Source organism: Lissotriton helveticus, chromosome 8 (assembly GCF_964261635.1).
Source record: "Lissotriton helveticus chromosome 8, aLisHel1.1, whole genome shotgun sequence".
NCBI lineage: Eukaryota > Metazoa > Chordata > Amphibia > Caudata > Salamandridae > Lissotriton > Lissotriton helveticus.
In genome coordinates, this window is record NC_136069.1 from 1,296,435,660 (window position 1) to 1,296,462,303 (window position 26,644).

Sequence of the window (26,644 nt, forward strand, 5' to 3'; positions counted from 1 at the left end):
GGCGGTTTTGCAGGGGTCTTGAGGCCGCAATATGCTTGGTGGTCCGGGTACGGCTCCGCCAAGCATATTACGGGTCTCCTCTTCGTCACGGTTTTAATGGTGGCCTAATTAGGACTACGGTGGTTCGATGGACTGCCAATGCCATGGTGGCAGTGCGGACACCGCGGCACCTACGGTCCTGCCTCCCTATTACAAGCAGGCTGTCGGACCACCGCAACCGCCAGGGATCTATGATCTATGGCGGTTTTGCAGGGGTCTTGAGGCTGCAATATGCTTGGCGGTCCGGGTACGGCACCTCCAAGGATATTACGGGTCTCCTCTTCGCCACGGTTTTAATGGCGGTGAGCCCACCATGAAAACTGTAGTGGAGAGGAGACAAAGGGGACCCTACAGGGCCCTCTGTTACCTCAGGGCCATGGGGTGCATGCAGGGGAGACACATGTTGTGCCCTCCTGTGTGTATACACCCCAGTTCCCACACAGCATGGCCTGCATCAGACCATGCCGTGCAGGAACTGCCTTCGATGCTCCCATTGCGGTGCCCTTTTCATAGGAACCGCTAAAAAAACACCCGCCAGAGGCTAAAAAAAGTCATAATCTGCCTGGCAGTGTCAGTATGGCTGTGGCCCTCTTAGAGAAGGGTGGTGGCGTGGCAGCCCTGCTCCAAGACTGCCAAAGTTGTAATTAGGCCCTAAGTAGCTATCATTCACTTTCAAAAACAAAAATGATATTTGATACCAACAGCGTTTTTAATGTGAGTTAGGTTACAAATGCCACAAGGTGCAATATTAAAAACATATTGTGCAACAGTTAGTGCGAGAGGTGGCGTGCCACACTGCAGGGAGGCAGAGGCGAAAGCTTTGGTCACTAAAATGTTCCTACATGCCAGCCAGAGGTTTATTTTTGTTTTTTTAGCTGAATAGGCTCCCAGCGCTGTGGCGGGTGTCGCCTTGGTGAAGAGAAAGTAGTCACAGCAATAAAGAATGTGAGTCATCATAAGAAAAACAAAAATTTCTGCACCTGATGCCATGGGAGTATACTCTCAGCAAATCCACGACATTTCTCAAATTTCCGGTTTGGGTTGCCAGGAGACATATGATCAAGCCAGACTGCAAAAAGGGCACCTGAAACGTCATTGAAGGTATTGTCCTAAATAATCAAGCCTTTCACTGCCACTTCCGACAGAAGAGCAGGTGGAAGCACCACAGTTTAGATAACCTGTAGTCGGTAGACAGGATTAAGGCTTTAGAAGAGCTATGGTCTCTTAAAGAAAGCTAATATGCTTGACCATGATAAGGTGGAGCAATAGTTATTTTTGATTACCAGCATATGCTACAAAATGAAAAAAAGAAAATATGCTGCTTCCTATGCTTGCAATAAAAATGGACATAAGTAAACACTAATGCAGTTGTTTTAGTTGTAATGTTCTGAAAAGAAAGCTTTCATTTGCCCTATGCACGAAATAAAGCACGACATGGCAAAGGATTGAAACAAAAAGTCAGGCAGCTATAATACTAGATTGTCACTTAAAGACTATAACAACAACTTTAAAAACCAAAAATCAATAAATCACCATCTAACCTGGAATGAAATTGTAAGCGAAATAGATTTGACGTCTTTAAAGTTGCTACGAAAATAAAATAAAACAAGCATTGGAAATGCAATAGGGCTCGCATTAGGAAAGTTTGAGCTATTGGTCTTACAAATGAATTGTTTTCTATTTATGAGTTATTTTTTAAAATAGCTAAATTAATAGCTTTGTCATTTACAATGCCAATAGTTATAACTTTCGCAAATGTGACACCTATAGCATTTGTAATGCAACATGTTTTGTATTTACGTGACTTAGATGTATTGATATTACAAATAACAATGGCTTTTAATTTTTTAAAATAATTAATACTTAAATAATTTATTTAATTTGTAATGGCAATAGCTTAAACTTTTGTAAATAACTTTTGTGAAGATTATGTTCAGTATTTTTTATTGCGACGAAAATCCAAGAACAGAAGTGAAATATTAACATCTTTTTGTGATTTGTAATAAAGCGTGAAAGCTTGAAAACAGTTTGAAACATTGAAAGAACATATTTGAACCAGTGATGCTGTTGTTGCGCTGAGTGATGCTGTGGTTGCGCTGAGTGATGCTGTGGTGGTGCTGAGTGATGCTGTGGTTGCGCTGAGTGATGCTGTGGTTGCGCTGAGTGGTGTGTGCATCGGTGGAGCTTAGTGGGTGCATTGGTGGAGCTGTGTGGTGGGTGCATTGGTGGAGCTTAGTTGGCGCATCGGTGGAGCTGTGTGGTGGGTGCATCGGTGGAGCTGTGTGGTGGGTGCCTCGGCGGAGTTGTGTGGTGGGTGCATCGGCGGTGGTGGGTGCATCAGTGGAGCTGTGTGGTGGGTGCTTCGGTGGAGCTGTGTGGTGGGTGCATCTGTGGAGCTGTGTGGTGGGTGCATCTGTGGAGCTGTGTGGTGGGTGCATCTGTGGAGCTGTGTGGTGGGTGCATCTGTGGAGCTGTGTGGTGGGTGCCTCGGAGGAGCTGTGTGGTGGGTGCCTTGGTGGAGCTGTATGGTGGGTGCCTCAGTGAAGCTGTGTGGTGAGTTCATCGGTGGAGCTGTGTGGTGGGTGCATCAGTGGAGCTGTGTCAGTGGAGCTGTGTGGTGTGTGCATCGGTGGAGCTGGGTGGTGGGTGCATCGGTGGAGCTGTGTCGGTGGAGCTGTGTGGTGGCTGCATCGGTGGAGCTGTGTGGTGGGTGCATCGGTGGAGCTGTGTGGTGGGTGCATCGGTGGAGCTGTGTGGTGGGTGCATCGGTGGAGCTGTGTGGTGGGTGCATCGGTGGAGCTGTGTGGTGGGTGCATCGGTGGAGCTGTGTGGTGGGTGCATCAGTGGAGCTGTGTGGTGGGTGCATCTGTGGAGCTGTGTGGTGGGTGCCTCGGAGGAGCTGTGTGGTAGGTGCCTTGGTGGAGCTGTATGGTGGGTGCCTCAGTGAAGCTGTGTGGTGAGTTCATCGGTGGAGCTGTGTGGTGGGTGCATCAGTGGAGCTGTGTCAGTGGAGCTGTGTGGTGTGTGCATCGGTGGAGCTGGGTGGTGGGTGCATCGGTGGAGCTGTGTCGGTGGAGCTGTGTGGTGGCTGCATCGGTGGAGCTGTGTGGTGGGTGCATCGGTGGAGTTGTGTGGTGGGTGCATCGGTGGAGCTGTGTGGTGGGTGCATCGGTGGAGCTGTGTGGTGGGTGCATCGGTGGAGCTGTGTGGTGGGTGCATCGGTGGAGCTGTGTGGTGGGTGCATCGGTGGAGCTGGGTGGTGGGTGCATCGGTGGAGCTGTGTGGTGGGTGCCTGGGAGGAGCTGTGTGGTGGGTGCATCTGTGGAGCTGTGTGGTGGGTGCCTTGGTGGAGCTGTATGGTGGGTGCCTTGGTGGAGCTGTATGGTGGGTGCCTCGGTGAAGCTGTGTGGTGGGTGCATCGGTGGAGCTGTGTGGTGGGTGCATCGGTGGAGCTGTGTCAGTGGAGCTGTGTGGTGGGTGCATCGGTGGAGCTGTGTGGTGGGTGCATCGGTGGAGCTGTGTCGGTGAAGCTGTGTGGTGTGTGCATCGGTGGAGCTGGGTGGTGGGTGCATCGGTGGAGCTGTGTGGTGGGTGCATCGGTGGAGCTGTGTCAGTGGAGCTGTGTGGTGGGTGCATCAGTGGAGCTGTGTGGTGGGTGCATCGGTAGGGCTGTGTGGTGGGTGCCTCGGTGGAGCTGTTTGGTGGGTGCCTCGGTGGAGCTGTGTGGTGGGTGCATCGGTGGAGCTGTGTGGTGGGTGCATCGGTAGGGCTGTGTGGTGGGTGCCTCGGTGGAGCTGTGTGGTGGGTGCCTCAGTGGAGCTGTGTGGTGGGTGCATCGGTGGAGCTGTGTCGGTGGAGCTGTGTGGTGGGTGCATCAGCGGAGCTGTGTGGTGGGTGCCTCGGAGGAGCTGTGTGGTGGGTGCATCTGTGGAGCTGTGTGGTGGGTGCCTCGGAGGAGCTGTGTGGTGGGTGCATCTGTGGAGCTGTGTGGTGGGTGCATCTGTGGAGCTGTGTGGTGGGTGCATCTGTGGGTATGCAACAAGTGAAATGGACTCAGCGAGACTCCTGTGGTCCCCATGAGACCTACGGTAGGGACTGAGAGACTCCTTACAGTCAGAGGAGAGAGGTGGTTTAAGGGCTACCATGGGAGGCCAGTGAAGTGAGGAAACGAGGAACACCCCACTGACATTTAGGCTATTGAAGGGAAATGAGTGACACTTTGTATGAGACTATTACAGTGCGAATGAGGGACACAAGTATTTGAGGTGAGCGAGCGAGAGTAAGTGAAAAAATAGCGCTGCAAGAGACCACCGCTGTGGAGAGTGAGAGAGACCCAGCTGAGCTATTTTAATGGAATGACGGACAATGAGTGCGACAGGTACCGCGTAAGGGACCACTCCTTTGGAGAGTGAGTGGGACTCTCGTTTACGGGTATGCAACAAGTGAAATGGACTCAGCGAGACTCCTGTGGTCTCCGTGAGACCTACGGTAGGGACTGAGAGACTCCTTACAGTCAGAGGAGAGAGGTGGTTTAAGGGGGAGACTGCATTCAACCATGGATCTGTATGAGGAGTGAGGGACACTCTGGCGTCTATGACGTAGGTGATGGAGTGAGACCGAGACCCCATTGAACTATAGGAGGTGTTTGATGATGACTGAGAGAGACGCGCACTGCCTGAGGTGAGTGATGGGGCGCGTGAGAGGGAGACTCCAATGATGTGAGTGACGTATAACTAAGGAGACTCCATTGAAGCGTGACACCTCTGACGTGGATTTGGGTGGGACTCCTCAGCAGTTTTGACGAAGCTATGGAGTTTGCTCACTTGAACCACATGTGCACAACGATGGGGAACCAGTGACACTCTTGATGAGTTTGAGGTGAGTGATAGGTAATGGGTGAGACTTCACAACAGTATAAGAAACGACTTGTTTAGGAAGTGACTGAGATTTTACCGGGGTGCGTGTGGCAGTAGCGCCTGACAGTCAGTCTCGTGGACGGATATGAAGTCATTGCGAGTGTTTATTCTACCGAGGTCGATAAATCGAGCCGCCGCTCTAATTGTGAGTCAAAAGCGTGTGTCACCTGCTTAAGGAAATGAAGCGCTTTGAAAGTACTGCGTGCTAATTACAGCATGTGTCCTCAATTAGTTTAACCCAAGGCTTCTGTAATCTCACATTGATCCGTGACTGCCCTCTGCAACTATTCCGACCCTGCAAGTCGGCAACTCGGGACCTTGACACCAGTGACCAGGTGCTCATCTTGTTTTTGTTGCAGATTTTATATAGCGCGAACTCGACCCAAAGTTATTGGAGCGCTTTACATAATCACCGATTACGTTACACACAGGGCACAAGTCCTAACAAGGAAGCAAAGCAAACAGCCGGAGAAGAGAGAAAACGGCAGGAATCGAAGTAAAGAGGAGGATGCAAGGAGAGGTACAGAGGGAGTTAGCATAAAAGGAGACACGGCCGGCGGCCGTGAAACTGAAAGTACGGCCGGCCGGCCGTGAATAATTAGGGGATGAGCGCACGCTGAGAAGCTGCCTTTGATGTGGTAATGCGAGGCAGGCAGGCAGGCGGCTGGTGGCATTGTGCACGCGCTTTTTAGGGCTTGCGCTTGCGCAATGACCTAAAAAGCACATGCACTTCAAGAAATCGCCAGTGGAATCGTGCTTGGGTAAACGCTGTTTAAGCCCCTATAGAGCTTCGCCAGCTATGCGCATGTGCACAGCAGGCGAGCCCTAAAAATCACAGGTTAAACTATCTGTCACTGAAGAGTAAGGAACTATTTTTAGCCGTACGTGAACAATGTGTGCATGCTTTGGGAGTCACTCAAGTGAAAGTAGCCTATGAGAAATGTGGGCTGACCAATTGCCACTTGCTGATAGTTGTAGTGGGTAGATGAAAAATGTGAATGACAGTGTAACAGACCATGGGCCCGATGTAGGTAATTCAGATTTACCGACTCTTAAATACCGATTCAGTATTTAAGAGTCTGTAAATCTGAAGCAGGCAGATGTAGGTAAAAAATTACCCAATCTGTACGAGTCGGTATTTACCGATTTGGTAAATACCGAATCGCTATTTCCCATTGATTCCTATGGGCCTTGAAGCCCATAGGAATCAATGGGAAATAGCGAATCGGTATTTACCAATTCGGTAAATACCGAATCCTGCAAGGGTGCAGGGGGTGTCACTTTGACACCCTCTAGCACCCCAAGTACAGGCATTTGTGCCATGTGGCACACATACATGCCCTAAGGGCATGTGTGTGTGTCACATGGCACAGGTGTACATGCACAGATGTGCATGTATACCTGTATTCGGTATTTTATCACCCAATAGGATTGGGTGGTAAAATACCGAATTCTGAAGGCCTGTAGCACTGTAAACAATGCTACCTACATCTGGAATTTACAGAATCGGTAAAATTACCGATTCGTTATTTTACAGAATCGGTAAATTTACCGATTGTGCAAAATATTGGCTCCTACATCTCAATCACCAAATACCGGTCGGTAACGGCCGAATTCGGCCGTTACCGACCGGTATTTGGCGACCTACATCGGGCCCCATATGATGAAGCCCACTGACCAAAAGTCTCTCTGTGTATGTATATTATATCTGATTTTTTTTTTTTTTAAACACAGTCTGGTGAGGCAACGTATTTTATCTCAAATGCTAGACCTAAAGTTAAAAAAAACTTAACTTGTATTTCAGACATAGCTGTCTCAAAGGTCAGACGTAAAAATACACTTTAACTTGTATTTCAGACACATTTCTGAGACATGAAATTGATTCACAAAGACCTTTATGAATACATTAAATAATACCGTGGAAATACTATTTCGTCTTCTGTTCTTCTGAAGTGTCTACAGAGAATTCTGACGTGTCTACAGATAATTCAAAACGTGACTGCTTCCAAAGTGCTTATCCGGTTCTTCCTATTTGAAAGCCGTTCACTGCCTGACTTTCTCCATATTAATTATTTTTAAAGCGATGCGCTTGGACTTAGGAGCCTACAATCATTTCAGACCCTCCTATTTGCAAAACAAGTTGCAGAATTAGCTTCCGAGTCTTGACTTTCTGTCCAAGAAACATTGATTTTTTAAGTACCTAGGGTCCATCTGGCCAGCACGGGTGCTCGGGTATTTTCTGTGGTTGCTGATAAAACTTCTGCCAATTCAGAAAAGTATGAAAAACTTGGCCTTTCTCTAACTCATTGCATCTGTTGTTTCCAGCTCCAATTAATTGCAGTCTTTAGTTCCAGGGTACCTTCCAGGTATCAGTGCTCAATAAGGTTTTTTTTTACCTTCTTGTCCCTTCAACTGTAGGTTTTAGGGGAGTTTTTGCGGGCAGGATGATGTGGTTGGCAGCCAATGGGCAGCCAGGTTCCCTCAACAAGCTTGGTCACGTTTTCATGCAGACCCAGGATTCATCTCTTGGTATTCAGGATGCTTTACGTTCATACTTGAAGTGATTTCCCCAGCTCCGATCACCAGTTTTAGCTTATTATTGCACCCGACTGGCTGTTTACTCAGATCTCGGATTATTACCTAGCCAGGCTCAGCTTACTTGTCCCTCTGACGACTTCGGTATTCAGACGGGTGGTTTACTGATCACCCTACAGTGGCAATTACGCTTTTCCTTTCTGATGGACAGCAACTGGCCTTTTACAGTCATCCTACGGTGTATTTGAAATATTTTCTCCAACGATACTTTTTTGCTTTGTTCATTCAAATAATTGGTTCCACACTGGTTCGGGATGCGCTATACCTTATATTGATCATCAATCTTCCTGTTACACCATTCCACTCATCCATTTAGCCTTGAGAAAGTCGTGGTACGGACTGTGTACCAACGAAACACGTGTTGGCTGTTTCCTTTGATGCTTTGAATAAACGGAATAACAGATACAAAAGGACTTTGGTTTCAATATCCTGTCTCAAAAAGATAATTTGTTGAAGACATGTGTGATGCTATTATTATCTGTGAGAAGTTACTTTTGTGACTAATAAGTCAGAATATCGACACCATACATAGGATAGTGCTCACTTGACCCCCTTTTTGCATGTTCCCTCAACCTGATGACCACTTCCTACGAAGTGTGGTATCTGGGCATCCCATGATGCATCATTCTGCCCACTTACAATATGGCAAGTCCTCTCTGATGGCGTATGGATCTTCCAAGCCCAACCCAGAGGTGTGGCTACTAAGGGGACTACACACCCTGGAAAATTGGCTTGGCAACTATTGACCCAGGTAACAGGTGCCAGCCGTCTGCCTGAACAATGGGGCAGCCTCACTCCAAAGTGTAACCCATTTGCCCTTCAAAGGCAGCTGCTCCTTTGAAGCTCGACTTTTGGACCAACACCTGTGTGGCTTCCTGCAGGAGGTAGATAACACTTCCTTCCACAGCAAGCCGCTAATGTATCCTTTCCTGGGAGTCCTTAGCATGTCTCCCCAGAAAGGCAGATAGCTGTTTCGGCTACAGGACCCCATGTGCAGCCAGTATGGGCACAGGGAACTAGAGGCAACAAAATGACAACTTTGCTAAAACTGTATATTGCAACTTGTTACATTAATTTAGGCCTGAAAATGAAGTTGAGCTTAATGTAAAGAGTTGTTTGATACCTTCGATGACCCACTTTCGGTGTACCATACCACAGCTAAAGGGTCAGCGTGTAACTCTGCTCTTACCAATTGGGCGATCTAACTTTTCTACAGTAAAAATTATAGCTCTGTGCTTTAACTGTCAAAACAGAGTTGCATGTTCTGCCAGTAGAATATGTTAAATCCTGCCCTAGAAATTGATAGGCCTGTCACAGGGGCTACATATACCAGGGAAAGTCTGGCTTTGCAATTACTTTAATTGGCAAAGTCAGACTAGCAGTTATACTGCTCTTCCATCCTGCAAGTGGTGGGATAGGAGTCTAATTTTTCTTGTGACCAACACAGGGTGGCAAAACCAGAGTTCCATTCCACTGGGGTACCCTCTAACTTGAATGCTCTGGGTACCATTTACCAGGGACTTGCAGGTAAGCTAGCTCAGCCAATTGGGTAAAAGCCAATTCGAAATATCAGTTTAAGGACAAGGGCACAGGCAATGAGGACTGGTTATCAGTTCGACGTGCATTCTCAGAGTCGAAGAACCATCGGCATCAGTCTAAAAACTTTGGGGTGACCATACAAAAAGGGGCATTTCCTTCCAGAGGGCATGAAAGAGCTTAAATTGAAACATAAATACACAGCCATTCTGAACACGGTCCATGGAAATACGTTTTGCCTGTCAAAGACAGAGGTTAATGTGGTTTCTGTGCTGTGTGAGGGGTGGAAAGCACACTGAAGTGCTACATTTATGGTTAACATGCAACCATATCTGGTATGAAACATGGCGTCACCGCTAATACATCACAAAGTCGCACTCAGCGAATCAGGAAGCTTAGATCAGTTTTGTCTTTTCTGATCTGGAGAACAATTAATGGGTTTATGAAATATGGAATGAAGATTCTGAATTGTATATACCAAGCCTCTGCCAAATCTTGAGCAAATTATTAAATGAAAATTGTATTTTTAGCAAATCACAGATATCCATTAACTCTTCAAGTCTTCACTCTGGAATCTTCACAGGGTCATTATCACCAACTCGGTAATAATTATGCACTGATAAGATGTGACAATTTTGGTGTAATTTTTTCTGAAAGAGAACTTAATAAATATTATGATTTGATGCATCATGCTTGGTAAATTCTGATGCAGTTGTTACATAAAGATGGATAGCAAAGTTGTTGCTCTTTAAAAGAGCTTAACGGTAAAATCCGAAACCGATTTAACAACAAAAAATGGTCAGCAAAAGCACAAACCTCTTTCACGGTGCTGCTTGCTTCATCTGCATTAAATGTAGCCTAGAACGAAAAGATAAAGTAGAGTGTCAGCATTATATCAGACCTGGATTCTGAATCATTAATCATTTTTTTATAAAATGGCATGTTATCATTCTCACAACAGTTTGTGTCGCTTCAAAATTGTACAGACCAATTTCGCCACCTCCTGTTTCCCTATTCGACAGTTTTATGTGCAAATTACCAGACTTCCCATTGAATGATGGCAAACGGTTGGTACCACCAATACATATGAGAAGGAAAGAAAAAGGACCTTACTGTTCCACGTAACACTGTGAGATGGAGTATGTATGCAGTCAACATAAACAGCGATCTAAGAGTCGTTTATGACAAGCAAAAATAACCTCATAAAGTAAATGGAGAGTGGAAAAGGACCGGAGTTAATGGAAGTTTCACTATTATTTGAAGACTGAAAAAGGGTGCACGTGATGGGTACATTGTTTTACCACAACCCACTAACTTCAATGATATAATGGTATATAATTCAAGAGAGGTGGTAAAAAATGTAAAAATTGTGAAAGGCTGACATTTGCTACAGATTTTTCATAGATGAAAGAGAATAGTGGAAAATGTCAACAAAGAACAAAAAAAATTGCAAATATAGCTAGAGGTAATAAAGTAATCTAAACTAGATTAATATGAAAGGCATACAGACACCAACCTGGAGTAGATTGCAGCAACTCATGCCAGGCTAAGATTATAGATGCCTAGATGCGTTGGTGTGTGGAAGGATGTTGCCTTTTCTATGAGATAGTAAAATAACAGGCTATTTGACATCAGCAGCGTTTACCAGAATTAAGGAATATTTCCATCACAGGCAAGGCTGAGGTGTCACCTAAGATTATATGCGAGAATATTCATAATAAAAATAACGCCGGACATAAAAATTGTGGCCTAAACATGATTTATAAAAAATATTACACTATTGGGTGTAGAGTTTCTACTTCTAAGTACAAAGGGCCAAAAGTTCGCAAACACTATTTAAGATTAAAAAAATTGGCCCGGCATGAATTAGTCCACATATTCTGGTTCCATAAAGTCACCCAGCATGTTAAAGTTGCTGAAGAAGATGCTCTTAAGAGTAGCTGCTAAGCCTTTAATGATGACATTTGAGATTTAGGAGGGGGTGGGGGGCTGGACTAGTATGAGCAGTAGAAAGGGTGGAATACTATAGCCTGGGCTGTGGAGTTAGAAGTAATGGGAGGGGTGCTTGAAGGAGATATTGGGTAGTTGGTGGGATAGTTGCAGGCCCATGCTGGTCTTTGGATGACAGTGTTGCCTCTGTTTTGTTGCATTGGCCTGCGTGCTAGATGCAGCGTTGAAGAGGCACCAGGACATCAATAATGAGTGTTGAGATGGGGCAGAACCAAATTTCAGTGATGAAGATGGCATCAAATCAGTGACCTACAATGAGCTATTGATATGTCTGCTGCACACAGCAGTGCAGAATGCGTTTTGAACAGAATGAACGGGAATTTGGAACGACCTCCCTCAACACATCAGAGCCGCCTCCTCCTCACTTACTGAGTTCCGCAAGAAGCTGAACACCTGGCTCTTCATATAAGCACCTTGGGACCACACATCTGCACACCTTGCCCAAACGCCAGGATACCCTCGGGTGATTAGTGCCCTGTTCAAATAAACATAAACTTAACATAACATAACAATGAGTCACTAGGGGATTTGTTTTGTATTATTGTTTTGTGGGAGTGGATGCCAGACTGTGGAGTTGGTTTCAGTTTAAGAGGTATAATTGAGAGATGGGCGGGATGTTGATAGGAGTGCCTATAGGAGGGCATATGTTGAGTGAGCATAAAAAAAGTTAAAAGGTGGGGCATTTTCCTAAACAAATTCTCACCTCTGGCCCTTACTAAACATAACAGGAGTTTTTGAATGTAAGACAAAAACATGAATACAGTTTTGTCTGCAAAGACACAGGTTTGACAAGAGACTGAATCTGCATCAGCTCTACATGTGGTTGAATTGCATAAGTGTGACTCTGTCCTACCTAAATGTCCTTTCAAAGGCCGGCCTGACACGAATGTATTCATTTTCAAGAAATCACAAAGGATCCATTTTATTTCAGCACATTTGGACATATAAAGGGCAAAGACCTTGGAAGTGCTGTCTCTTCCCGAGCCACTTAGTTTTGAAAAAGGCACAACTCTGACACCTTATATTTATGTGAACTCAATGGAGTGATGACCATAGATAGGCACCTTAACCCCTTCGCTGTGGAGGTTATTCCCCCGCTGTGCCGGGGGGGGGGGAGGGGGGCGCGCACAGCACCCTCATGCTCATGACGAGCTCAGCTCGTCATGAGCTACGGCGCTCCGGTGCTCATGACGAGCTGGTGCACTGGCTCCCGTGGAACGCTCAGCACAGCGGGGGAATTCTCCGCTCCGCATGAGCGTTCCACGGCTGAGCACCGGAGCGCCGTGGCTCATGACGAGCTCAGCTCGTCATGAGCACCGAAGGTGTTAAGTATTATTCACTGGATATTAGTCTCATACACTGACATAGCAAGTGTATTTGAAATATTAAGGGTCTGATTTCTATTTGCCATGTTCTTTTTTGGGTTGCACTGCACTACAGCGCAATTGCATTGCAACGGTTTTAGCAAGGCACTCCCAGTGTGCACTTGATCATTTGTTCGGGAAAAAGAGGGTCTGGCCCTGCACAAATTATTTGACAGAATGAGGAAAAATACGTGGCGTTTCTCGGTATTGTGATATTGCATGGAAGGAGGTTTGGCAGATAAGACATTTATATTGCACATACCATCAAATAACACCGCAGCAATTGAGAGACTAAGCTTGCATGAATCAAAAACACATAGGCATAGGGAGATGAACACAGTTATTCTGAGCATTAAAAAAAGCCAAATCACCACCTTTCACAGTCAACACACAAACATGATAGGGAATACAAAAAAAGGTCACCCATTAAATAAATTAGACATAATCAGTGGGGGCTCCTCTGCTAAGGCAGGAAGCATCGCCCCACTGCTCTCGTGGCAGTGTAAAATAAAAATTAAAATGACAATAACAGAAGGAATTATCATTGTGTGCACTTAGCATGTTCTCCACCGGGCTGTAATGAACATACTGGGTGGAGTACACGTACAGGATGTCATTCCATGTCTGAACGCTGAATCACGGAGCTCATACCAATCGAGATGCTGCTGTCATGGTGACAGCAGCGTGGTGATTGGATTAGGGGAGCCTGGGTGCTGCCGGGAGCGAGGAGAAGAGCGAGGACGAAAAAGAGGCTGCGGCTGGTGACCAGCAACAAGCAGGTAAGTCTTCTTTTTGTTTTTCTGAATACTTCTCTCCCCGCCACAGTTTCCCTACCAGCCACCACTGGGAACGATAGGAATACAATTATAGGGGCTGTTATGGTTTATAATTATCCTTGTCTGCCATCTTAGAGTTGAAAAGTTATAAGTAAAAAGCTTACGTTTGTGAATTCATAATTAAGTGACATCCTTTAACATGTTCAGGAACTAGGAGGATGGAGTACTCAATCAGTCGGCAGACTGAGCAAAAGACGTGTGCTTTTATATTGCGTCAGAATTTTTGTAAGTCGTTTGAATCCTCAAAGGAAGACACTTATCTTTGCATTATGGAGATGAGCAAACATATTTAAGCTATATAGCTTGTTTCATTCTATTGTTTGCTTTTGCACCCTTTCAGACAAAATTATCTTAACTTTTTATCTAGAGATTTCTTGAACTTGACTCTTTTTTTACAAGTGAAGTGTGATTTTTACATCTCACCTTGATATAATACAATATACTCCCAGCTCCTGGAAGACAAGTATTCAAGAGCATTGTTCTTGCATTGTATTGGAGAAAAAGATACCGCACAGGGACTGAAGTGAAGATGGTGTGAATAGTGAAACCTGGGATCAGATCTGAACTTTCTTGACTGACCAAATTATGCGATAATCAGTTTCCTGAAGAAGCACTTTAAATGTGATTTCACTGTAATGCCAGTAAACTGAAGATCTGACTATCAGGTTTAGACTGAGGGACAGTGCTGCTAAGGCTGCAGTGCCGAGGTGCATATTTATGTGCTGAGTTCCTACTTTTAGGGAAGCTTGCAGATTGAAGTTCCAGAAGCCATCCCTCTCCAGGATGTCCTGCTCCAAATGAAAGGAGAATTCACAATTTCTTCTGTCACCTGGTCTTGCAGCATGTCCAATGTTGTGCAGTATAGGTTAAAAAAATGACAAAAAAGCCTATGATGCGACCGCCCATGTAATTTTCAAGGCGTGTGCACCAAGGATACACACGTCTACAAAATGATGCAAGCTCTTTTTTTCTTTTTGTTTCCCAATCTGAATTGGATCAGTAAACAAAAATAAAACAATTGTAGTGCAAGTGGGGGGAAGCAATGCTGGTTGGGACAATTAACATGGCAGGGGAGCTGAAATCCTGACGGACAGGGGTGGGGAAGCAACAGGAGGGCATGGGAAGCAACACAGTGGGAGAAGCATGAAATCAACACAGGGGTAGGTATGTAAACTGACACTTGGGAAGAAATCAAGAGACTACAGGATGGCATTTTAGAGACAGTAAAGCTATGGTGGGCCAGAGCAGGGTGTGTTAAAAAATACCTATAACATTTGGGTTTCAGCAGATGGAAGACCAGTGTTGCCGGACAGCTTGTTGTTCTCCATGACACAACATTTCCATGGTCCTGCACACACTGGAAGGAATGCAATGGTTAGGATGTTTAGTCAGAATTAATTCAATCCCAGATTCAGAGTTTAGCTGCAGAGCTATGCCATAGATCTGTTATATGTCAGTAGATGAATGAGGTCAGGAGTACCCCTGTAACATTTAGTCATATTGGAAGATCAGGAGGCCCCTTTACCAGGATGCAGGTCGGTTTTATTGATGAGCCTGTTTGCAACAGCCTGAGATACATCCTGGTTATAGTGTGCATTTTTCCCGATGGGGTGGAAGCCTTCCCTACGCAGTAAGATGATAGTCTCACTGTAGCTAAGCTTCTGTTATGTGAGGTCATTCTGCTGTTTAGATTCCCAGTTTCTCTGGAGTCAGACTGAGGGACTCATTTCAATAATAAGGTCCTTAGAATGCTGTGTGTGGCTCTTCAGGTGGAACAGAGATTATACTGTAGCTATAGTCCTGAGACTTTGGGGATGGTGGAGCAATTAACAAAACCTTGAAGTCTCGATTGGCCAAAGCTCATACATCCACTTCAAAATGGCCAAATGCTTCACTATTGGTTTTCATGAGTCTTCGAAGCACCCCTGACAGGAGAACAGGATTATCACCTCATGAAAACCTCATGGGTCATGCTATGAGACTGCCTGCTGTACCTGCAAATGCGCTTGTAAACATCACAGGTGACATGATACTTGATTACTGCAAAGGATTAGCTAATGTGGTGCATTCTGTTTCTCTGCACACACACACAACAATGAGAAAGGAAGTGCAGAGAAGAAAATATTTTAAGACCTGCGAGGGTAGACTCCCCAATCAATTAACAAAAACACAATAGAGCCCTTGGGTCTAAGCAAGTAACAAGGGGAAGAGTAACACATCCAGGTGGTGTCTCTTATACTCCTACGGTTGTCCCTTCATTAGGACAAAATCCCTGGTATAGTCTACTGATAGTTTCTCTTTTCTTTTCAAACAAATGATTATGTGCAAGTAGAAGTCAAGAAGATTTCAACTGTGTATTTTCAGAGCGGTGCCCCCTCCCTGAGCTGCATGCCAGGTTAAGGTATGGTTATTTATCCGTAAACTACGGATAAGATACACAAAAATATACATATGTTTTTCAATTAATACTAATTGATATAGTTGACATGTATTGTTTAACATGTGGGAGCATAATTAGACTTCTTTACAATCTTAAAACAAGAAGCATAGTAATATTTAGAATATAAATCTATGGTCTCATTTTTTTTAAAACACTACAATCACTTTATTTGTGATTGTGTTGTCACATGGGTACGACCAGTGAATCGTCCAATAAGAATAATGATCACTGGTTTTATATATTTTTTTCTTCACTTTGGTTCACACCATCATTATAATAACTGTAGACAAGATATGACAGTCAGCAGCAGCACGTATAGGTCCTGACCAAAGCCGCAGCACCTTCATCAAGGGTCATTAGGCTGAAACATGTAGACCTCTCCTTTTGTAGTCACCAACTCCCAGGTATAAGTTATTCCTGCTAGTGCTCTGTTTTTGACCCTGGCCCCAGGACGTGTTATTAAAGGTAGATTACATACCTGGTAGCCAGTTTCAAATTCACTTGCTTCACAATTATTTCTCTTTGTGCTGCACCCTCACTCAACTGAGTTTAGTACTTCGCATTGTGTATTTAGTATATCCTGCAACTAGGAATAAAACATCCCTGAGCTCCTCCCTCTCAGAGAGGGGGTTGTAGCCCGTGGGGGACTAGGTTTTCCAGTCACAAGGAGAATCCCGATGATGAAGCATGCCACCTATGGTGTGTGAGGGATTTTGTCCTAATAAAGGGACTCCCCAGGAGTGTAAGAGACACTACTTGTATGCGTTTACTCTTCCCCTTGTTACTTGCTTAGACCTAAGGGCTCAATTGTGTTTTTGCATTCTGTTTCTCACCAGGCTGGAGCTTTCACTGCTGGTCCACTTCAGGTGCACTGTCACAACCTCAACCAAGGTGACTGGGTTCTGGTGAAGAAACGTGTTAACATCTTGCCTGGAGCCAAGGTGGATAGGCCCCTACCAGGTCATCCTGATCACAAACATTGTGGTCAAATGTGCTGGGATACAAAATTGGGTGTATGCCTTGCAGGCTCAGAGATTAATGTGCCCATTCCAAGAAGTAGTGTTTTATGAGCCAAATCCGAGATCCCCTGTATCTGTATGTCCAGCAGGACAAAAGAGGCTGAATTACAATAGAATCTCTCACTGGTGCAAGTTCTGGAGATCTCACAAAGTGGTGTGGTAACCACACACTGAAGAAGAAGAAGAAGAAGGGCTGAGAATAAAGGATCAGTTGAAGCATCACAGGAGCATTCAAATGACCCAGATGAAGGAACACGTGTGAGAAGAGAAAGATTCCTATGGATACTGGAATGGATGAATGGTAGGAGGCAATTGAAATCAAGTGTGTCAATTGGACGAATACCACAAACCATCATCGAAGAAACAGAATCTAGTGGTAGAAGCTCAACAGACACCAAGGAGAACCAAGAGAGCAAGAGCATCTTGTTGTACGTATTCTGCACCTAAAAGGGCTTACTATGGTGTGAATGTACAGAATGTGTTAGGTCAACACCCTAATGAACTCAAATCCAGTTCAATTGAGTTCCATAATATGCCACACTGAGAAACAGCATTGATTGAATAGTATTTCGGAAACAAAACTTACAATCAAAGAACTTGACAAGCACTTCTTAGTGAACTTAAAAAACAAAATCAATTGAGACAACACAAGATGAACCGTGTTTAAAACTATGAAATGAAAGACTGAAATAACAAACTGACAATAGACAATTAACAAAAATAAAGAAAAAGAACTAAACAGAATTCTCTAGGGCCAAGGTTGCAGTAGAAGAGTAGGGATAACACATTTAGAAGAAGATGGAGTAGGGCTAGGAATAAATACCTTGCAGAGATTTCTGTATATAGCTGAATTAAATAACTTCAAATGATCGATCAAGGAATTTGCATGTTTGTACAAATAGAATTAAACTCAGCTCAATAAATCTGTCTGATGCTATTATTCTACATAAGGTCTGACTATAGACAAACATGTGTATCCTTACCACAGCTAGGTGTAGAACAGTAATTATGATCACACTAATAGTTGTTATATTAGCTATTATAATCAGGGCCGGCTTTAGCGCTGATGGCGCCCTGTGCGACAATGTTTGTTGGCGACCCCCACAGACTCCCTCACTACTACCCTTTAACAGTGCCCCCTCAAGTCTCCAAAACCATTCTCTCTCAGATGTATTTAATTAGTTATATAGAGCCACATATATCAGTGTAGGGTGGCAGAGCACTTTACATCACACAGATATTACACAGAAACATTTAATCATTTGTGTGTAAATCAGTGTATAGGACATGTTACATAAGCCAGAAGACTACAAGGTGAGTCACATGTCATCCATATTGGTAGACAGTATAGTTTAAGAGTGCTTGGTCTGGAGAAGCACAGACTCATAATTAAAAACATAACCTCAGGGTTGGGGGTAACATTTAATAATTAGGATTTTTTTTACTGAAATAAACCCTTTTTTAAACATTAGAATAATGAAAGATGGAGCAAAACATCATAATGCTCTAATCTACACCTGGCAGTTTGCATGCAGCTCTTGGAAGACAGTTATTAGCTCACTATTCCATGTTAGGATTTCAACATCTATACTGCTAGTAACCAAATGATCTCTCTGACAAAAGCACTGAGCTATTTAAACTATATACACTTTGTGATCTGCATGGTACACATTCTTTGCAGCAGGCACATTACCCTCTGTGCGGTCATAAAATAAGTTAAAACTTGCACTTGACAAAACTCCTTTTCTCTCCAGAAAGAACATTAATCACTGGAGTTATCTTGACATTTTTATTGTTGTAGGAAAATTGCAGAGGCCAGCAATGCAGCAGCAGGTGCTTTTAAAACCACAAAATACTTCCCAACAGGCGCCCCGTTGAGAAGTCAAAACCCGTTGCAGTGGCACTGGTCACACCGCCCTGATTATACTCCTTTTAGTTGGAATGCATGTTTCACCGGAAATAGAAATACTTAGATCTGCACCTGCACCTACAACACCTCCTCACACAAAGATGAGTCAAAATTAAAGGATTAATTTGTAGATTATTTAAATTAGGAGTTTTCAATATATGTTTATTCTAGATTAGTTCAAACGTACACTTAAGCTCTAGATACTAAGGACTGCTACATCTGTACACATTTACCTTCTTAACCTGCAGAAGAAGTGACATCCCTTCATATTACATTATCAAATGCAATTACTTGTAGTATTTTGCAACGTTTATTTTATATACAGGAGCGTTTTGAATATTATTTTTCCACTTATGATATGAACCTTTCTAAAGTTCCTCTTCAGAATAGAATGTCTCCTCACCCACAACAATTTATATGGAAATTCCATGGCATTTCTTTAGATCACACATGATCATAGACACTGTTAATACATACAAACAGAACCTAACCTTTTTAATGAGACCATAAGAAAAGACATTCATCTTAACATTAGAAGAAGAGCTTACATTTTCCAAAATTTTATTTAGATAGAAGACAAAAAGGGAGATTTTGTGTTTACAAAAGGAGAAACCAGGTTAGAAACAGACATATTGGGATTAGAAATTGTGATCATACTTTTGAAGTTTTGAGAGGACCTGTACAAATTTTAACAGGGGAAGAGGCAGCTATTCCTGGAGTTCATTTTGCGCATGAACAGGACGCCTATTTCGAGCTGCCAGCTGATTTTGTGGATGTTTGGTATTTACCTTTCAGTTTCCTAAGTTGCATCATGTAAGTAGCATAGACGCTTTAAAAATGACAACGCCCCATAGACAGACACGTAGTACGATTGATGGGTTTCAATTAGTGAGAGATTTTTTTTTATCAATAATACCACCTGTGGGAGTAGTCGTAAATGATGAGAAAATTAGAAAGTTATCAACACTAGTAGATAAAACTAGCTACTAGTACATCTGGTGCCTTATTAGCAGTTAACACACAATTAGTGGCTAGAAGATGAATGGTTTTGCAAGATAGATTAGCTTTAAATCAATATTTTATTAGCAGAGAAAGGCAGAGTCTGCAAGATGCTGAAAGCTCAACACTGCTGCTCATATATACCCGACAAGTGTAGGAAGAACTGAACTGAAACCTTAAATAGAAACATTAGAAACCACTAGTGTACTACGGAGTTTAGGCAAAGGAGCATCTATCATTGGCAATTGGTTAGCAACAGTAAGAGGAGGACATTTTAGCGTCATATTGAGACCTGTACTAATCATTGCTATTTGCTTGATATGCCTATACACTTTATTCAAAGGATTCAGATGCTATTTAACAAAGAAAAATAATAAAGGAATGGAAAAAATAGAGAAGAATTAGAAATGAAGGGAGAAAAAACAAAGAATATAAGAAAGCTATAGAAAATTGAAATCAATTAACAATAAAAATATCAACAAAAGATAATGGTGCACTCTGGAGATTCATTTGTGAAGAAATTGTGTTGTTTTTTCCAACCATCAAAGTGGGGAAATGGCTGCTGTGAATTTTATTTAATGTCAAAATGCACTTAATAATATGCACAAGCTTAATTTTGAATAAAACATATGCTAAATGCAAATTGTTTAGTAGGTAATAATACTTAAATTTTGTAGGCCTGCACAGAAATAAAAGTACTGATTTTAGTTAGCTTAACTGTCAATGCCATGTTAAATTAAAAATAATGTATTAACACTGAAAGGCCTGTTTTTAACATTTAATAGTTTGTGCAAGATGTTTTTCTTCTCTTTACTGCAGATGTTTCTACATCGGAAGCCTACTGCTAGATAGTGAATCGACCCTTGTTTTATATTAGACAACAGATAGAAAGGTTCTCGCTGGGAGGAGAACAAATGACAGAAAGAATGATTCATGGGAAGAAGTGTCTGGACCTCAAGAATTCAATGTTGTAACTTTTCAAGGACTAATATCTGAAAGCCTATTACACACTGATGCGAAAATGGGGAGTTTGCTTATTCCCAGGAGTTTGCTGATATTCTATTAGAGGATGAAGAAGATAAAAGAAAATAATGTTTGAACATAGAATGTGTGTGTTTATGTAGGTGCATGTTCCTAGAGTAGGGCGGATTCCTTCCCAGACACTCTGGTCGGAGACTAGCCTATGAGTTTCCAGACTTCTCTACAAGTGAGGTAATTTAGCCTAATTCTATATAACGGCTAAATTAGGATTGTGAACAATGTCCAGTCTGAGATGTGAAGGCTTTATGCTTGTGCACAGATTGATTTCTCTCTCATCAGGACTTTTCATTGGGTTTCTGAATTAACACCTTATCCTCTCATTGTACCAGCTTATTTAGAATAGGGAGTTTCCTTTATGGAACACACTTGTTGTATTAATAATATATTGACTGTGATTCTAACAAATATTTTGTTCTAATTTATATTCAAACACAGATTAATGAAGTATATGAACGTTTAATGCTGAAAGATTAATGCCTGATGAATAGATGAAAGATTAGAAAATAAAACCCTTTAACTCACACTAACTCTCTTTATTGACTGAATTTAAAGTCTTTAATGATTCCTCAATTCTCTTTGTTGCCAAACAAAGGTCCAGAATACCTGTGGCGGGATTTTTTAATGATTCCACCCGAAGATTAAGATATAGAAAAACCTCTCCCTCTAAGTCAAACAGGTTACTGGTCCATGCTGCACTTGAAAATGCGTACCATTCACTTATAACAGGGGCACAATGGATTCTGATCCACATTTCAATAAATGACCCAGATGCAGCAGCAGAGTGACCCCGCACATTTGATGCTGCCATATAATTGCCTGCTTATTACACTTTTAGCATTCTATAGTGTCATCCTAAGACCTTGACATGTGGTTAGGTCTGTCCTGCCCATCATGAAGGTGCATTGCGATAGTAAAAACGTACATTTTTCGCACAGCACATGTGGCTGGAGCATGATTGCAAGGTCTCGTTCAACAACAGGTTAAAAACAGGCTTCTAATTGAAAAAAAAGGGGAAAAACACTATGGCTGTGAATTGCTTGCACTGTAATTTATGGACTAACCACACTGACAGACACTCATCATGCAGATATTCATTTGCTCCTAAGGGGAAGGTGAAGTGCTACAATCAATTATACAGCAGCCATATTCACAGACCAACTTAGGTAAGAAATGAGATATTCACATACAATTGTTCAACCTATAGGACATAAAAGTGATTTTAGGAGGTAGTTTGATGCTATCATCACTAAACTAGTGACATGGGCTGTGGTATGCTGCAAAGTAGATTGAAATATGAAAAAGCACTGTGACTATCAGAGAAAATGATTAATAAAATATAATAAATGCCTACGTGGATTCTGGTTAGCAAAAGGACGTATATCATCTTCTACCCAAATATTACTGAATCTTCTCACTAAACATTATCAAATATTCCCAACTCCCTTGGTAAAATAGGTTAGCAAAGTTTCCAATATCTCCCTTAGGTAGGATATATTAACCTCAAACCTTCCTAAAATCTATACTAATATAATAAAGAGAGAGCCCAAACCTTTGAGGCGGGTAATCTCAGGACCCACAGCACCAATCACAACACCCAATACAGCGTTGGAAAGGGCAGTTGCAGCAGAAGGACATAGGTTATGCAGACGCCTACCATATACATTTAAAAGGTAAAAGAACCGTGCCAGCAAAGTAGTCCCTTGTGGGCGTGTCTGCGTTGTGCTGTGGGCGTGTGCTGGTGGCGTGACAAACGCTGGGGGCGTGTGGTACGTTCCGCCCTTCATGCCATGTCTCATATCGTGTGCTAATCCCACCCAGCTCCCTTTAAATACCCCTGCACCCTATAATCATAACCCACCCGTACTCATATACCTCAGTACCCCAAAACATATACCCCTATAGCCATACTTACCTTATCCAAACATTTAAAAAAACTTGCTTTTACCATTCATGCATTTACAACGAATTTCGTTGTAAATGTATGCGTGTAAAAGCATATCAAATGTAATCCCATGCGTTATAATGGCATTGCGGAGTCATGGTACTTTCGTAATGAAAGTAAGCGGAGTGATGGTATGCGGAAAGAAAGTTGCGGAATAATGGGTGTTTACCCTCCCCGGTAAGTACATTGGTGGCACGGCGGCCCACATCTCCAGCAACATACTCATATTTTTTTCACCACCCATTTGAAAAATGCACAGGTCTCTCTCATTGATGGCCAGCACCGACATACACTTTTAGACACACCTCCCGCCACAAGTTCTAGAATTGCGAACTTTAGAGCTGGGGAGCTACGTTCGAATCTCGGCATCAGCTCAACGTCCTGTGATTCCAGGCAAATCGCTTTGTCTCCCCGTGCCTACCACAAATGAATGTGTTATTCTGTAATGTAAATTGTGCTCATGCCATGTTGTCGAGTTTGCGCTATATAATATTGCAAGGAAAAATAAAGTAGGGAAACTCGAGTTCACACACTACTGAACGCGCACTCTTAAGTGCATCAGCAGTGCACTGTGAATCGGAGCGTTTCACAGGCCTGTCACAGATAAGAAATGCTATCAAAACGAAATCCTACAAAACAATATACTACTGGTCGGCAGCAATTCATACCCGGACAACGTCTGGACGGGCTGCTAGTCATGATATATTTTGAAAATTATAGCTATTTTCTTTGACGAATATGAAATGAAAATCATGTATACCTCTTTCCACCTCGGTGTACCTGAAGTCAAACTATCAAACATGTGATGTCTGACAAATCAGGCACCCAGAAATGATATACCTACACCCACTGGTTAATGTAAACCATTGATTGCAAGTGGAGGGTGTTGTGTCCTGCTGGACACAATCTAGTTGTTTGCCAGAAGTGATCCTACACTAAACACCCACCCACCACTGTGTCACTAGGCACGTGACACAGTCAATAAAAGGAGCCGAGCGCACGTGCTCGTGGCTCACTAACCCACCATAAGCTCTGTGTCTGCGTCCAGTGATTATCAGCATGTGGGCCTAGGGCCCAGAACACAACAATGGCGACGAGGAGTGGTGGCTGTGTCCACGCGTGCCACAGCCATTTTCATCGTGGGTGAAAGGGGGAGAGAACAGCAGGGCGACATCGTGCCCCCTCCCCTCCCCCAGGATCGGCGCCAGCCTGCCGAGTAGACCGCGGGGCGTGTGCCTTGCCCCGGGCCCAGAGGTACAACACGAGGTGACCGGGAGCGCACCCCGCACCTCGCTGGCCAGCGGCGAACTGCCTGCGGTGAGGAGGACCTCCACCGTGCAAGCGGACCGACCGGAGCCCACCCGGATCGGCCGCGACTGTGCCCCAAACGGAAGAACCACCACGGAGCCCACCAGCGTGGCAGAAGAGGCCCGTAGGCCAGAGGTGAGCCCGGGTGCTGTGAATGGCCCGGGGGGTCGCGGATGCCAGAAGCGACCCCCCCTCATGTAAGCACACCAAGCGGAGCCCACCCGCATGGCCATGGCGTCCTGCCGCGAGAAATGCGGCCGAAAATAAACTTTAAATAAAGCAGCGCCAGCGGAGCCCACCCGTGGCCTGCCTGCAGTGTCCCCCGTCCCCGCCGCTCAGCGTGGGAAAGTGAGGCTGCAGCGGCGGGGGAATATACTGTAAAGAAGGAGCGCCCGCAGCGTGTGAAGAGCTGCGGGGCGCCGACGATAAAGCGGAGCTCACCCGCTGTACCCCGCTGCCTCGCCCGTCGTGACATGGCCCCCAGCCCCCCCCTGCCCGTGCGCGAAGGGACTGAGGCTGCCGCGGGCAGGGAGTGGGAAGAGTGAAAACAGAGGCGAAGCGGGCAGAAGGTGAGCCCGTACAGCAAGGGGCAGTGAGGCCGCTGGGAGGACAGTGGAGAGTGGAGTAGCTACCCACTCCTCCACACCCGACAGGGAAGAACCAAGTGTGCCCAAGGCCCCTAGTGAGCAAGCAGCCCCAGGTGCCAACTCCAGCCCCCCCTTCCCCCCAAAGCACTGAATGTGCCATGAGCCCCCTGCACGTCTGGGGATAAAATGAACAATAATGGACCTAACGGGAAGTCAGTGGCAGCACGGCCTTCTGATGATGTGCCCCGCCCATGGGGTAATGACTGCAAGACCGTCAGGAGTCTTGGGAGCTTAAGCTGCACAAGGCCTGCGCGATCCGGGGTGAAGACCGGGAGATGCCTCGGAGGAAAAACACGGAGCAGAGTGAAAGCAAGGCTGCAGGCAGCTAGTTCGAGCAACACTGTCACCCAGTGGCCAACAGTCAACACTGCAGCCTGCAACACAAACAAGCACACTGCAAGCCAAGAGAAGTGTGCAAGAGAAAAGAAGCCAATGAAGCAACCAGGCCAAGGGAAAGCCTACTGAGGTGAAGCAAGCCTGCAGCGACGCGGACGAAGACGGAGATCCATCATCATTGCTGAGGTGACGCCTGCTGGCCACAGGTGCTCATCGCAACCGCAGGAGAGACAACGACATCACGCTGGACAGCGAGGAATAGTCAAGACCGTCCACCGCAAGCCGCAAGATGTAAAGGTAACCGATGGAAGAGCGCAAGTGTACCCCGGACGGTACAGGACAGCGCCGGAAAGTAAGGAAGCCACACCCGAAGCACGAGAAGATGTGTACGGCAAGTACCCAAGTGTGAAGAAGCAGAAGTACAGCATGCACGTGGAAAAGAGCGAAGACTCCACAGAAGCAAAAGGAGAGCAAGGAAAAAAGCGACACTGAAGATGTACCATGACGGTACGAAGTGAAGCACAAACTTGCAACTGCCATGCACAATGATGTGCAATGAAAGAGTGACGCAAGATCACCACGCCAAGAAGCTAAAGAGCCTCACCGGCAGCGCGCACGAGAAGTGCACCCACCGGAGAAGGTCCATGGAGCGGTGAAGTAACCCTCCGGGAAACAGCAGAGCACACGAAGAGCGCAGATGAAACTGCGCCAACGCAAAAGCACTGCAGCAGAACAAATGGCGATCCCAACGATCGCGGATAGCGAGAAGACTCACGAAGAGGAAGCTGTCCACCCCATCTGGTAGCAAAGAAGATCGCCCAAGAAGAAAAGGATGATCCGACAAGCCAGAGGGGCACCCAAACAAAAGCCGATCACCCAGATGGTCGCCCGAAAAGGAAAAGGAAAGCCGACTTGCCAACAGGTCGCCGGAATGCTGACCCGCCATAAAGGCGCAGCGAAGGTATTCTGCCAAGAAGTCAGGATGAAGATGTCCTGCCATAAGACGTCCGTGAACTGTGAGATCAGGAGAATGTTCGGAAGAAGACCCAGAGAGACGGACGCAACACCAACAAGAACTGGAAGCAATAGAAGGCAAGAGAAAAGATCGTAACGACCGGTCCAGTCACAGAAGAGTGGAGAGACAGTGTCCTAAAGCCAGGACAAGACCAGAGGAAACAGGCGGAGTGCATGCTGCTTGAAGAAGCCTGGTCAGGAAGACTAAGATAGAAAGGTGACCGCACCGTGTCGTAAGAAGAAAGAATGAAGAAAGAAGTCATGTGGCACGACGCCAAGAACAACATCTGGAAAAGGTGAGGAGAGGTGTGATAAGTCTACACACTTACAAGAAGAAGAGGTGACACACACCACAACATCGTGTACAGTGACCCACACGTCCAGGAGAACACTGATAGCACCAAGAACAGAACAGGCACCTATTCACAAGACCCCGACGACCCATGGACGGTAGGAGAGCACAGGCCGGACCATTGGCAACACCCACCTTTGGGATCGAGCGGAAACCTGGATGCGGAGGGAGCTCAGATGGCCTGAACAAGGAGAACTGACCAATCCACACCAGCCCATGGAGATCCAAGGGGCAAAGGCCTCAGGGACACCGGTGGCAGAGGGTCCGACACGAGAGATGGATCCGTCGCCGTCTAACCTGCATGTCCCAGGAAGAAGAGGCGGTAAGGGACGACGGTGGCA

The 26,644-nt window shown here is 44.8% G+C and overlaps 1 protein-coding gene across 1 annotated transcript in view; it reads right to left on the reverse strand.

Annotated features, from left to right (window-relative positions):
* DYNLT3 (dynein light chain Tctex-type 3) overlaps positions 1-26,644 on the reverse strand; it is a 137,596-nt gene that overhangs the window by 78,713 nt on the left and 32,239 nt on the right. Inside the window, exon 2 of the mRNA XM_078658260.1 lies at positions 9,903-9,944. Within this exon, the coding sequence (XP_078514386.1) occupies positions 9,903-9,944 (42 nt within the window). The remainder of the gene's footprint in view (positions 1-9,902; positions 9,945-26,644) is intronic.